Source organism: Urocitellus parryii, chromosome 12 (genome assembly GCF_045843805.1).
Source record: "Urocitellus parryii isolate mUroPar1 chromosome 12, mUroPar1.hap1, whole genome shotgun sequence".
NCBI lineage: Eukaryota > Metazoa > Chordata > Mammalia > Rodentia > Sciuridae > Urocitellus > Urocitellus parryii.
The window spans coordinates 46,657,490-46,672,532 of NC_135542.1; the positions used below are offsets into that span (position 1 = coordinate 46,657,490).

At 43.5% G+C, this 15,043-nt stretch overlaps 1 protein-coding gene across 2 annotated transcripts in view; it reads right to left on the reverse strand.

Annotated features, from left to right (window-relative positions):
* Apob (apolipoprotein B) overlaps positions 1–6,858 on the reverse strand; it is a 40,418-nt gene extending 33,560 nt beyond the window's left edge. For both annotated transcript variants that reach the window (XM_026390890.2, XM_026390830.2), the window contains exons 1-6: positions 6,684–6,858; positions 6,297–6,335; positions 5,195–5,310; positions 3,871–4,016; positions 1,841–1,994; positions 1,013–1,168 (exon numbers count right to left, since the gene is read on the reverse strand). In XM_026390890.2, coding sequence (XP_026246675.2) covers positions 1,013–1,168; positions 1,841–1,994; positions 3,871–4,016; positions 5,195–5,310; positions 6,297–6,335; positions 6,684–6,756 — 684 coding nt within the window. In that variant the 5' untranslated portion in view covers positions 6,757–6,858. The remainder of the gene's footprint in view (positions 1–1,012; positions 1,169–1,840; positions 1,995–3,870; positions 4,017–5,194; positions 5,311–6,296; positions 6,336–6,683) is intronic.
* Between the last annotated feature and the right edge of the window lie 8,185 nt (positions 6,859–15,043).

A 15,043-nucleotide genomic window follows, 5' to 3' on the forward strand; every position in this document is an offset into this window, starting at 1 on the left:
TGCCTAGAAGCATATCCTTGGCTCTCTCCCATTTGCTCATCCGTTGTATTTTTCAGGTTTGTGCTCCACATCCTCCATAACTTTGCCTAATGAGCTACGTGCAAATGCTGCATCCTTCCTACTCAGACTTAGAAATGCTTGTCTACACTGCTCAGTTGACTGCTTTATCAGGTGTGCTGTACATTGTATTTTACGGGCATGCATGTGAACCTTGCTTCTGCATTAGCCTGGAAGCATCTCCAGGGTAAGGTTCATGATTCACCCACTAGTCTCACTCCCTCAGTAGGAGTAAACATAGAGCAACCTCTCTGAAAAGACCCTAAACCAGTGCTTGGGCCTCCTCTGACTATAGCCCCCATGGTCATCAGACTCTTTGTGTTCAGTCCCAAGGACAACGACCTTGAACATGGCCCAGCAGGGCAGTTGATTGCTCATCTTTTATGTTTACTGAGATAACCTGTGCCTCATGTTCTGGATAATGTGGCAAGAGGTTAGGCAAACTCAGGTCATGTGGTGCTATGTGACCTAGCTAGCAGCACAGAAGGTCAGTACTGAGTAGGTGGCCCAGGCAGGAGGCCAGTGGGCCTTGATTTGGTCAGGGTCACACATAGTGTGTAAGGACAGGTGGCTGGGATGAGGGAGAAAAGTGAACACAGGCCTTAGGACCTTAATAGAGGTCAGATGTTGGGACAACCAGCTCTCACACAGAAAGCAACAGCAAAGGACTTTGCCTTCTCAGGGATGAATCATCATCATGCTCAATTGATGGCAGAGGGTTCCGTGTCACAACAGGATGATCACTGAAGGACAGAGCTCTGGCCTGATTCTAGTCCTGGCACAATTAATAAAAAGCAGTGCTGCCTTAGCAGTCCTTCTAGTGCCTGGTCCTTAGTGTCCTGCTCAGGAACAAGCCAGGCAGGATCTTCTCAGAGGTCCTACCAGCTGGAACATTCCTGAGGGTTTGTAAGAAGGATGCTGCTCAGGGCAGACTGCAGGCTGGTATGAGACTCACCAGGCCCTGGATGAGGGCGAGTGGGCTGACGCCCGTGCTAATGGGCTGGAAGCTGTCACACTGCTGCAGGTCCCTCTCAGTGGATATCTGTGTTGCCACATTGCCCTTCCTTGTCATGACGGTAACGTGAGTGGAGCAGTTTCCATACACGGTGTCCTGTGGGAGCAGAAGACACATTCAGGAGCATTCAACGTGGGAAAAGCCTTTAGGTATTTGGGAAGGGCTGGGAAAGAAGCCTGAGAGCAAAGGCAAAATGAATGTAGATTTGGGAAGGACTTTTTTTCCCTGCCTGCACCGCTGGTGCCTGGCCAGCCTGGGCTGGGGGAGAAGAAAAGGTGAAGAGCAGCTTGGAGGAAAGGCCTGTGCAGGATGCACCTCTGTGTTCTCCAAGCACCGTGGAGCTCAGGACTCAGAGCACAAGAAGTACTGAAAAATGTTCAGAGGGCTGAAGAAAGTTGGATTCTCTTTATGCTGAAATCTGACATTTTTAGAAAGAGGCTGGCAATATATTCCAATCTTTTTAGAGTCTGCAATACACACAGGCTTTGCCATGTTGTAACATGTGGGAACTGGAGAGGGAGAATGTCAAACATAGATAGGAGATCAGGAGTCCCAGTAAGTGCTTTAAAATTAGACCCAACATGATTGACCTGCTTGGGATGTCCATCAGTGACCCCAAGGGACAGGAAGACCCACAGGTTCTGGTATTGTACACTAAATACAGAGTGTCCTATGTAGCCCAAGCCAACAATCCATTTCAGATACCATTGACTGGTCTCTGACATGGGAAGTGAAGTTTAGAGGGTTTTCAGCTTTCTAAATTCTCACCGTGAACAACACTTGTTTGTCTTCTTCTGTCTCTGGGGGAACCAGGAGTGCAGAAATGATGCCCCTCTTGATGTTCAGGATGTGTTTGGGTTCACCCTTCTCTGGGTAAAGGAAGACTTTCTTCCCTTCAGGAACACCCAGTCTGAGCTCATACCTGTCCCAGAGAGAGCATGTGGTCACAGAAAGGTCCCCTCTCCCCTTTGAGCCTGTTGGAAGGAAGCTTCTGCTTGGCAGGCTCCTTTTCAGTTGTTAACATCAGTTCTTTACAAATATATGCACACACATGTACATATTTTCAAAAAAGTACATAAACAGGTAAAGTTTTGCCATTATTGCTCTTAATTTTTTTTTTTTTTTTTTTTTGCTGGGCTCATCTCTTCCCTGTCTGTTCTCCACCCACCAGTATGGACACCCGAGTGGGTATTTCATTCATATCTCCCTGTTCATAAGATTCTACATAGATTGTGAGTACAAATACAGATACATAAAGATGTTGTAATTATTTGTTTTATGCAAATGGAATCGTATTATGCATACTTTCCTTCATGTTGTTTTTCTCATTTAATTATATTCTAGGAAAACCCTGAGTCGCTTGGTAAGCTCTAAGAGATTCTTTTTTCAAAAGCTGTATAAACATTCCATTCTGTTGTTATATATAGTTTATTCAACACATTGCCCCATTTGGTGGCATTTACTGGACTTTTTTTCCCTTTTTTTTGCCACACAAACAATACTGAAATACATATCCTTATGTGTTTATCTTCATCTTCATGCATTACTGCTTTTATTTTCATGGGCTTGAGTCCCAGAGATTGGAATTGCTGTGTCAAAGGGTATAAGTATTTTCAACTGGAATAGCTATCACCCTGTGGCTCTCATTCCCACAAGCCATGTGTGGGAATAACTTTTCCTCCCTGGCTCACCAGCAACAGGTGCCATTGCTGTTTTAAAGTTGTCCAGTCTGATGGGCGTGAGGTAATCCCTATCTTATGGTAACAGTAATTTGCATTTCCTGACTACTAATGAATTTGAGCATCTTTTCATACATGTACTCAGGTCATGTCTGGAATTCATGTTGACTTTGGTTTTAGAACCTTCTCATTGAGGATGATTTGGGTGCCCGAGGGCCTGGCTGAACCTGTTCTAGTTAAGTTAAAAGGACAAGGAGACCAGGATTTTCTCCCATATTTCTGCACCTTTCAGAAAATTCCAGATATGGTGATGCAGGCCTGGAAAGCCCTCATGATCGAGAGTTAAGAGTCCCTTGTGTTTAGAGAAGAGTAAGGACTAAAAAATAACTGCTATTCCTTCCTGCCACCAAACCCCTTCCCATTATGCACGTCGGAATCTCAGGTAAAGTGAGGTGTTTGGATGGAAGAAAGAAGAGTCCATGCAAGCCTCTTTCACAGAGAAAGGACTGGTTTCTGATGTTAGCAAACTGAAAGATGGGCAGGGATAGAATTTTTTATGCTACAAACTGACTGCTTTTACTGTAATTAGGGACAAAGCAGAGATAATGTTAAAATATTTAATGGCTGATACAACACAGGTGCTGGAGAGTCAGAAGAGATGCCAGTTGTAAACAAAGTCCTGGCCTTCTGGTATGCATGGCTGCATGCCACCCCGGGTAGAGGACCACTAAAGCCTTGTGCCCCTTTGCCTGCCACTGAATAGACCCTGTGCCACTGTATGTTGGCACTAAAGACCCTTTGCCACCATCTTGTTTAAATAAATTGCCTCAAAGAGTTTAAAAGCATGAGATCTTTTAGAAACACATTTAAATGATAATTAAGGCAACCTGACTAAGGGAGGGTAAGTAATGCTTTTTCCTCTTTTAGATAGTTCTGAAAATTCTGCAGTTTCCTGATCCATGATGAACACTGATTATAATACACTTATACTCACAGGCACCTAACATGAACACATATGATCATGCCTCACAGGACACACATATGATTAAGCAGGCATTCACACAACATAGCCAGGGATGCAAAGAGCTCAGAAATATAAATGCATGAGTCCACCCTTACTTGGACATGGCGGTTGCAAACTCCTCAGAGTTCTTGGTCTTCTTCAGCAAAGGCTTGCCCTCAGCGTTGAAGCCATATACCTCTTTCAAGGTACATTGGCTGGTCTTCAGGATGAAGTTGCAGAGTTGGGGAACCTCTAGCTCGACCTGAGAATGGAGGGTAGCAGCATACTGAGTTTCTCTATCAAGCACGGAGAGATTTCCCACAACCCAGGGCTTCATGTCTAACTAGGGCACGGGGGTAATGGTTCTCTCATGGGTATCCATGCATCAACCTAGGCTCTGTCCTATTTTTGGTCTTTTCCTCTTTCAGGGTAACAAGTTTCTTAAGTTTGCACCTGTGCATGGGAAGGAGGATGTCTTTTTATTGGCTTTAAATTATTCACTTCGGTTACAAAGAACTTGGTGCACTTAGTTACAAGACAGAAGACTAAAAGTAAGAATTTAGTAAGAAAAATAGGAAGTAGGAAGTGGCTATCATTGGTTTTCACAGCTAATATTTCCTTCATGTCACCCGAAAACTGTATCCTCTAGGGCCTATTGAGGGTCTCACATACAGCTGCGGTTGAAAGAGCATTACCCAGCATTATTCAAAGAACTTTTTGTCATGACAGGTAGCTTTATATTTGCACTGTGTGATATGGTAGTATGAGCCACAATGGCTATTGGGCATTTGAAATGTGGCTAATAAGACTAAGAAGTGAATTTTTAATTTTATTTAATTTACATAGCCACGTGTAGCTAATGCTTGCCTCATCTGACAGCACAGACAAGGACCACGGAGCCCTATGGAGAACAGGGAAGCTTCTCAACCTGCCTCCTCCTCCCCATATGAACCTTGACAGTAGCTCTCTGATCTGTTCCATATGGACAGGGACAGGACTATAGCCAATCTCAAGAATAAGCAAAGTTTCATTTTAGAATGAACTACATGTTTACATGCTAACTTTGTTTTTCCATTTCTTTCTAGCAACAGTTTGACTTTGACTGTAAATACCACCTTTTCCACTTTCCTGAGATGCCCACCTCTCTTAGCTTACTCACCGGGCCTCCCTTGTGTTGAAATCTATAGTCCTATATTTCTGATAATCTAGACCCTGTGTTCAAATTGTAGCATGGAAATTAATGGAAGAATGTTTTTTTTTTCCTGGCAAAATTTTCTGTGGTGGACAGCTTCTCAGCAATGTGGCTGACTTACAAGCTGAGGGCCAGTTCTAGCACTTTGAGGTCACAACAGTTCTGGCATGTACTCCTGGAAGGTCCAGTTCTGGGCACCTGTGGAGCAAGCCCGGGCTCCAGGTTCCTCCAGCGCCCATCCTCCATACCTTGCAGTTGATCTTTGTGATGCTTCTTGAGTCAGCAGTCCCAGGGACACCACTGGAGCTCTCTGCCTCATAGTTATACATGTACTTCCGGAGGTGCTTGAATCGAGTTGCCTCTTCTAAAATGAGAAATAAGTTTGCATATCAGAAATAGCTCTCCCCAGGCAGTCAGTTCTGGGCAGAGAGGGGTGGTGGTATAGATAATTTAAAAAAATGTAATTGAGCTCAAATTATTTTTAATTTTGTTTACATTATGTTAATTAAGCATTGCTGAACCTGATATTTAAATTAGCTGGGTTTCCTTGAACATATCATCTGAGATACAGGGAAGAGAGTGCCAAGCATTAAATAATGGGGCTCCAAAATGTATAGAAGAGAACTTTGAAAAAGTTAAGATTTGACAGCACTAAGCAAAGGGATAGTACTTTTCTCAGCTTGAAAATACCAAAATTATGTGACTGTCTTTTTAATTATTTCAAATACCTTAGGCAAATTTCTTTAGACATTAGGGATATCTGGTTAACTTTAAGAAGAAGAAATTTCTGGAGGATTCCACTATGAGGAAATTTTATAAACTTGAGACAGAACAGCATGAGCCCAATGTAGTGATTTCAGATGTCCACCAGATGGCGGTGTGGCACCATCAGAGATCAGCTCAGGCATTCTCTAGAGAACATAGAGTACTGCCCAAGGCCAGCTCCTCTGACCTCCAGGGGTCAGGTAAACACCAAGGGGTGGGGGGCTGGATTTTTGCACAAAGGTTAAAGTCAGTATTTCTTCATCCCCACACACTCTGAATCAATGATTAATAACTGATAAACAGGACACTGATGTCTCTTGATAAAGTGTTCATAAGGCTGTCAGAGTGGCAGTCCCTTCCCTTCCCCATCCCCAGGCCAAATTTTTGGGTCAAAAGGACTGGTAGATGAGGATGTAGACCCTTGGGGGTGGGCAGAGGCTCAAAGCACTTGTTTCCTAGGGTCTGAGCAGCAAACACCAATCTGAGCATGCAACACTATGTAGAGCCTTGGTGACCAGAGGTCTACAAGGGCAGTTGGCCTGGTGTGGGGGGTGCCGGTCCATGCCCAGTGAAGAAATGCCTTACTTGGACAGCTTGGGCTGACATTTTCCAACACCTCGTCTTCTGTAAGAAAAGAAAAAAAGAGACTGGGTTTTTCCATGTCCTACTGAGGTCCTGGGGTCTGACAGGGAGGACCACTGGTAGGTCTTGTTTTCCCGCAGGAAGCAGGTCTGGAGAGCTCAGGCCCCAGGCCCTCCATCTGCCCATCCTATCCGGAGTCTGGAGGAGCTGTCAGTTCGTCCTGGCCCCTGTCCCAGTGAGCCTGTGAGCCCTGTGTCTGCCCTCCCTCTGACCCAAGCCCAAGCTGCCCCAGCCACGGCCTGCCATGGGCTTCCACCTGCTCTGGTTTAGGTCATGGTCAGATGTTGCAGCCCCGCACCCGGGGCTCCACCTGCGCCCCGTCCTACTCACGGGCCCAGGCGCCAGTGTCCAGGAGCAGCAGCAGCAGCAGCGGCGGCAGCAGCGCGGGCCTCGCGGGGCCCATGGCGGATGAATGGATGAGAAGGCTCCTTGGCTTCCTGGCTGTGGCCTGGCCACGGCCTGGCGCCGCTGCTGGCTCCAGGGGCTCTTCAGAGGCTGCACTGGCTCCGCGGGCAGTAGGGGAGGGTGGGACTGCACGCCCGCGCGCAAGCACCCTATTTATAGGAGGCCCTGGATTAAGAATTGCAAAAGGTCCAAAGGGCGCATCCCTGGCCTGTTTGCTTTTCCACACGGGCTTGTCTCTGAGCCTTGAGGAGGGGCCTGGGAGGGGGCTCCCCTCAGACCCAGCGACAGCCGCCCTGGAGCTTTCCTCCTGCCTGGCCTGGCCTGCTGGGGCTTGGTGGTGGGTGGTGGGGGCAGTGGGCTTATTGCCTGAGGAGCCAGCCTGCGCTGGCTGCCTTGGGGAGCTGGCCAATCACAAGGACAAAATCCACTCTCCTCCCGCTGACTCTGGAGCCCTTTAGCAAACCAGTTGTTAACTCCTGATTGAGATGTTTTCCTAGTCCTTTTCCATTTGGGTGGACTTTGGGTAGGCATGGAAGGCCCACTCCAGATCAGTACGTGTGGCTGAGGGGAGGAAACTAGGAAGGCCTGATGAGTGATGGGCACTGGCCCTGAGGGGTGGATACCTTCTCAGGCCCAGCTTGAGTCCAGGTGCCCTAGTCTTTCAGAAACCCAGTGAGGATGGTTCCAGGGGAGATAGCTCCCAAGAGTGACCCCTGGGCAGGGTCTTCTTGGGAAATTGAGGAGTGGAGGCCGCTCCCCATCTCCCCACTTTCCTCCTATAGTGAGAGGCCAATGAAGAGCCCCAGAGGGAAGGTGTGAACAGAGCACATTCCCTACCAATACCCCAGAACCTTCTCAGGAATCCTTTCTTTCTCTTCTAAGTGCTGGGTCAAGGGACCCAGAGAAAACTTGCCCTCTCTTCCTCTTCCTGGCTACAGGAACTTGTGTTTGTATAGACATTTCAGCAGTCTTGATTTCACTAACCCAAGAGCATTCATCAGGATGGATGAATGTCTGAGCCTGGTTATGTCTTAATTCAAGGCATTCTTATCTGGTTGTGAAGCGAAGATGCATTGACAGGAAACTGTGGGTACTCCATCAAGGTAGGATGTAAAGAACACTGAACTGTGGGGGTTAAAATTGCTGGAGGGGCACTAACTAAGCAGTGAGACTAGGTGGTAACCCAGGAGGAAAGGAGTGGGAATAATAGGGACTGTATCTTGGAAGCATTAGGGAAGTTAGTATTTATTGCTTCAACGTGTCAGCTTTGTTTGACTTGTAAGCTATATCCAGATGTGTGCAACAAACTACTTGTAAAATTGTCTAAATGTTCTGATGGCATGCAGATGGTTCCAGAAAGGTCAATTCATGTATAAAAGCACCTGTTTCCTCAGAAGAGACATACCATGATGTTTGTCTTGTTTGCAACACCTGGGCCTCCACATCTCTTATAGGTATTGTCTGTAGTTACAAACTCCCTGGGTGTCCCTGAACTCTCTAGTGATCAATTGCTTTGCATCATTGTTAAAGGTGGATATTACAGTGGTCTCAACCGGAGGTTGGCCAAATGTGTACTGCTGGTTTCATGCAATATGAAAGGCCTGGAAAAGTAATTGCCTAAAAATACCATTTCTCAGCATTTTATGTGCCTTATTTTATGTGGGTTGACTTTCCACAGGATTGGCCCTGTCAGTGTTTGAGAAAATGGTCCTGTTCCCATGCATATTCACTTCAAGGAGAATGGGCAAGAATATTTAGAAGTAGAGAAACCAATAAAAGATGGTTAACATTAATTTATAAGCACAAGTTTGGGATTTCTCTATTGGATGATAGATGCTTAGGTCAGCATCAATAGAAAAAATAATTTTTACAATTTGGTATTTACAAATGAATCTGATAACTTCAATGCAGGGAAACACTGTGAGATGTTTGAAGACCCCAGCAAGAACAGTCACCATCTCTGAAGGAGAAAACGTGAGATTCCAAAGTGCTCGGTTCAGCTTCCCTTTCTTTCCCTGATGGCCTTTGGAAAATGTCCCCTGGGTTGGGTACTCATCCTTCAACAGGATCCAGCATACAGGACCACAGAGCAAATGACCAATTGCTGAGATAACTTGCGTACATCCACAGAAATACTGTAAGGATAAATATGTAAATTTTTAAAGCTTATAAAATATACTCATATCCTTTGTTAAAAGCTATTTGCAAATATATTACTGTGTGTAACCACAGATGCCCCCCTTCATCCCCTTTCCTTTAAGCAGAACTTTTCCAGTTCTTTTTCCTAAACAAGTTCTGGGTTTCAAAGGATAATGATCAGTTTTAGGAGAAACTTAAGATAGGATTAGGAATCAGGAAATCTTTGCATATAAGGTACTTGTTTAAGAGAGAAAATCCTGGTGCCAAGAGGTCAGCAGTTGTAAAGGAAGTCAGTGTGGCTGTTAGACTCGGGAAGAGCTGATCTGAAATCCTAGCTGGATTTTTTTTGTGAGGTTTGCAACTCCGGGCAAGTGACATCCCCTGAAGGCCTTTGTATGTTTATAGGACTAATGCTATCTACCACCTAGGAATTTCAGTGCAAATCAGGTAAAACAATTATGTAAACATAAAACAGCTAGCAAGATGCCCAGGAAATAAAAGGTACTTAATGCAAAGTGACTGTCACCATGCCTTCTGTGTGTTCCATGGGAATGTGTTTGCTGGCACTTTGTGAGCTGGCTAACCACAACCTGTATATAAACAGAGGTTAACAGAACACAGGGAGGAAGCCAGAGCCTATGAAAGGGAGCAGGAGTGGAAAAGGGCCAGCACAAGGGTGCTGTGTAGCCGTGACTGAGCATCCAATTCTGATGATTCCTCAGATTTGAAATCACTGTCCTTTCTGAGCAAATGGAGGCCTTACCAAAGCTATCAGACTAGTGACTGTCATTCTGCTGTCATGCAGATGAATCTCAGCTAGTTGCTATGACACTGTGACTTATCAGCTCATGAATGCAAAGTCCTGTTGGGTGAACCATCAATCTGAGTAATCACAGGGCTCTGGGTGCCCATTAGAAAGCCACCTGACTAGTGGAATTTCAAGGAATTAGATCACGCTCAATGTCCCAGTTACAGTCTCTAGAAGCAAAACTATCCATTCTCCCTATCTGCAGGTGACATGAAGGGTCCTGGCTAAGTTCAGGGAACCATAGAAGCTATTAAAGATCCCAGCAGCCCAATATTCTGAGTTCAGTGTAGTTCACGTATTGAAGTAGGTACTCAGTACATAATTTGCTGAATATAATGAATGAATCTTCCATTTAGTTATACCCCATTGCTTCAAAGATATTTATGTACAGTGACCATGATGCTAAATAAATGCTTTCAGTGACATAAAGCAAGAAAATAAAAATTATTCCTAGCCATGCTCTTCAAAAAATTCATCTGGCAAGTAGGGACCAGTATTGACAATGATTAATTAGCCTATCTCTTTTCTGCCTATGACAGCATTATAATTGCAAACGATACCCAGAAGCTGGAAAGTAAATTTCAAGAATTTGTAGATGAAATCATACTCAGTGTGGTCTGAACATGCCATTGACAAGGCATGTTGGCATGTGTACACACACATACATAGACACACACACACAAGAGAAATGTCAAGGAAAAAAATGATGTATTTAGGTGAAAGATGGTAAGTGGGCCCATACCAGTCAAATGCAGACATTGCACATGAATTAACCCCCCATGAAAGCAAAAAGAAACAGTCCTATTCCCTCATTCTGCTATCTAAGAGATAAGGTCAGAATGTTGAGCAGTTCTTACTGGGGAGAAGAGTCAGAGGTCAAGAGGATTCAGTGTGGAGCAAGGTCCTACACATATGAAGTGTCACTCCCTTCACTATGCAGATCTTTCATTCCACCTTCCCATGGCAGCTCCAGCTGACTCACCTCCTGCAAGGAATCTTTCTTTGGAACCAGCCCAGTAAGATCTTCTGACCCTGATCTCCTTGTCAGTCAATTTCTATATAAGATAATAGACCATGAGGGCTCTTTATACATGCCTCGTAACTCTGAACTTATATTTTTCTCTTGTGACATTTAAAAACCTTCACCTACTTACATTGCCAACTGGAGAGCTGATCTTCAGGATAAGCACCATGTGTAGTTGTTACCTTGTGTCTTGCTTTTCTCTCCCTCCCTAACCTCTTGTACCAGGTGAGGCAGAGCATAGCTAAAGAGTGAAGGCTGAAACATCACATGGTCCTTGCGAGATAGGTCTCCTTCCTATATACCTTTCTCTTTACTCTTGGGTGCTGCTGCCTATGTTTATGCCCAGAATGCATGATTGAGGCAGGACCGGTGAGTAAGGGTCATGAGACAGCCTTTGAGATGCTGTCAGTCCCTCACCTATGTGACAGGGCAGGACTAGATGACCTGGAAGGCCTGTGTGATTCTATGGAAATTTTGTGACTTAAGAAAGAAAGGTACAAGTTACACTGGCCAGAACCTCAGGGTGGTTGGGAGCTGTGGCTGAGGATTTAGGATCATTGAGGAGGATGGATTTGGATTTTCTGGAAGGCTGTCTACTTTACACAGACTTACACTCATGTGTCCAGGAGGTAAATTTTAAACAGATTTCCAAGTGGGGAGAAGGCATGCTCTCCTGGAATCACTGGGGAACATCGACTCATAACTCTCAGGAAGTTCTTCCTCAAGTCTTGCTTTAGGGTTCATCCTGGCCTTGACCTTGGAAAACCTCCCTTGGATATAACTTGGTGTTGCCAGTTGCTCTTTACTAAGTTTTTATAAGTTTTCTTTATGTTCTCACAAGACTAAGACCCAGAACATAATACCCTCAGAAGACTGAGACCAGTGCTGAGGGTAGAACGCTGGGTGGATAAACAAGCTTCCCACTCCTACATGATTCTCTTCAAGTGTTATGGAGGCCCCGAACCTTGTCCTCTGAGAGCTCACAAATGAGGAGAAGGGTTTAATCACGCATCACAGTCAACCACAAGTAAAGTGCCTAAATTTGGGGATTGACATAGACTGTAGTTGTCTAGGGTAGGTATCCTGGCTCCTGGAGGGGTAAGACTTGAGCTGGATCTTGGATGGTGGGTAGGATCTGGGTCACTGGAGTGAGTGGCACTTCTGAAAGAGCAGTGGCAGAAAGCTGAAAATATATTCAATGCATCTGACAATTTGGGCCATAGCCAGCCAAGTGGAGTCCATGGAGAAGTTCAATGTGAGATGGGGGATTTGGGTGGGAACACAGTTGGCTGTGCCTGGGCCAGAGACAGAGATGCCAGGCTAATTAAAATCTTTAACTGGGGGTTACTCTAACACTGCACATAATATACTTGGCACTAAATGCAGTACATATGGCATTAAAACTAGTTTGTACAGAAGGCCATGAGTACTGGGCTGAATTCTCCTTGTCAAGAGCTGTGAAGGGAGGTACAGGAACAGGAATTCATGGAGTCAGAGAGAATATCTCAGACACCTACTCTATATGAATATTCTCATAAATAGAGAAACTGAGACCTACATAGCATAAAGTATTTCATTGTTTTGTATTAAAATTTGGTTAAAATATTTTTTATCATGAAAATAGGACAGGGGTCTCCTAGTTTATAATCAAGAATATTTCTTCTACTTTCTATATATTCTACTGTCTAATATTCCTTGTACTGTCTATATAAACTTCATAAAATTGCCTATAGATTGCTTTATAGAGATGAATCTTTGATATTAGGGTAGTTCTTACAATCTATTGCTCATTAAAAGTGAAACATTTGGTTGTTTTTTTGTGGGTTTATATTTAGAATAAATATTACTATGTTTCTAACTACATAGAATTATAGAGGTTTAGGGTCTTAAAAGGGCATAGGCTATTGAATCCAACTCTTCTCCCAATATAGATGTTTCATCAATCTGAGAATACCTGGGCATCCATTAATGGGCTGCCTAACTGATGGAACTGATGAAATTAAGTAATGCTCTAGTCAGCATAGCAATTAAGAGTCCCTAAAAGGGAAACTTCCAAGCCTGCCTACAGATGGCCAGATGGATCCAGCACAGCCATAGCAATGCTTTGTGGTCGCATCTCAGCTTCTGCTATTTCTGTCCTCCATCTGGGTCACAGGCCATCCATCATAGGCAAAGCTGGGATGTCTATAATGAGGGGCAAGTTTCTCTGACACTGTCTGTACCTGTATTCTGAAGTCAAAACCAAATCATTTCAAATGGTGACATATTATAGTCATTATGGTGCACTCTTTTTCATGTATTTGCTTTGTATATATAAAACATTCATCAAAAAGTACAGGAGATACTGGAATATTAGTTGTCTGAGGTGAGGAGAGCTAGATGCCCAAGGGCAGGTGTGGGAGGGAGACTCCTCTGTGTTTCTTTTTTATTCTGTTTGGATTTTGAAGCATGAATATTTTAACTCTTTAATAAATAAAAAAAATCTTGCTATGTATCTCTATATCTGTAAAATCATCTTTGATTGCCTGATGTTTCCCTCTGTATATCCTTCCTTCTCTATTAGCACAGGGGCTTAGGCCATCACCAGAACCCAGCCTGCAATGGCTACTTAATCTCTGCTATGGTTTAACTGTTGAATGTCTCCCAAAGGCCTGAATGTTAAAGGCTTGTCCCTGGGGAGACACTGGGAAGTGCTGTGGGAACTTTGGAGGCTCAAGAGGAAGACCTTTAGGTCATTGAGGAGTGCCCTTTGAAGGGACTGTCTGACCCCAGACTCTTTCTCTGATTCCTTTTTGGTACTCTAAGGGTCTCCACACATAGGTGCCTGCATCATGATGTGCCACCATCTGCCACCCTTGTCAGAGGCTAAACCAGATCCTCTTAAACATGATTTTGAACTTTGAATCTCCAAAACTGTGACATAAACAAAACTTTCTCTTTTAAAGCTAAGCCTCAGGTATTTTGTTGTAGTTATGAGAAGATGACTATTACAGTCTCTGAAGTAAAAAATGGGTAGCAATATGCTATTTAGTATCAGGGTTTCATTGTATTTCTTTTTTTATTAATGGTGACACTTAGCTTTTAATACAGTCATTTTTAAAAATAATGACCATCTTAGCTGTTCCAAGGTCCACACTGGAAAGGGACTTAAAAAAATAACACAGTTTTATTAGGTAAAATTCACATAATATAAAATATACTCATTTAAAGTGAAATTTCAGTAGTTTTTAGTATATTCACTGGATTGTATGACCATCCCAATGGTCCTCGCTTACTCCATGAAGAAATCTGGGATCAATTAATCAGACTCATTCCTTCAAACCTGGATCTAACTTTGGTCTCTTTTTAGCTTTTCACATAAGGGATCAGGCAATCTGTATTCTTTTCACTTAGCAAACTACTTTCAAACTTTATCTATATTGTAGCATTCCATTCTTTTTCATACCAAACAATGTTCCATGGTATGGATTTACCATGTTTTGTGTACCTAGTCATCAACTGATGAACATTTGTGTTGTTTCCACTTAATGGAACATTTGTGTTCAAGATTTTATATGGATATACCTATTTGTTTCTCTTTAGGTATGTAGAAATTAAATCGATGGGTTGTATGGTGACTCTGTGTTTAATAATTTCAGTAACTGCCAGATTATTTTCCAAAGCATCTGAACCTTTTGCATTCCCACCAGCAGTGTTGTAGGTTCCTATCTCTCCCTGTCTTTGCCATTCTAGTGAGTGTGAAGTGGAGTCTCACTGTGGCATTGACTTGCATTTCCACAAAGGCCAATAATGTTAAGCATTTTTCAGTGTTCTTCCTGGCATTGTGTGTATCTCCTCTGGAGAAATATCTATTCAAATCCCTTGAGTTTGAATTTTTATTTAGGTTGTTTGGACTTTTTATCATTAAGTTATAAGAGGTTTTTTTCCTATGTTTTGGATTTTCAGGTATTTTTCTCTCATTCTGTGAGTTGTCTTTTTACTTTCCTTTGAAGTACACAAGTTTTAAATTAAAAAAATTTTTATTCTAATTTGTTATGTATGACAGCAGAATGCATTAAAATTCATATTATACATGTGGAGCACAGGTTTTCATATCTCTGGTTGTACACAGAGTCACACCATTCGTGTCTTCATACATGTACTTAGGGTAATGATGTCCATCTCATTCCACCATCTTTTCCACCCACATGCCCCCTCTTTTCCTCTCCCTACCCTTTGCTCTATCTAGAGTTTGTCCAATCCTCCCATGCCCGCCCACCATCTGACTCCATTATGAATCAGCATCCTTGAGAAAACATTCGGCATTTGGTTTTT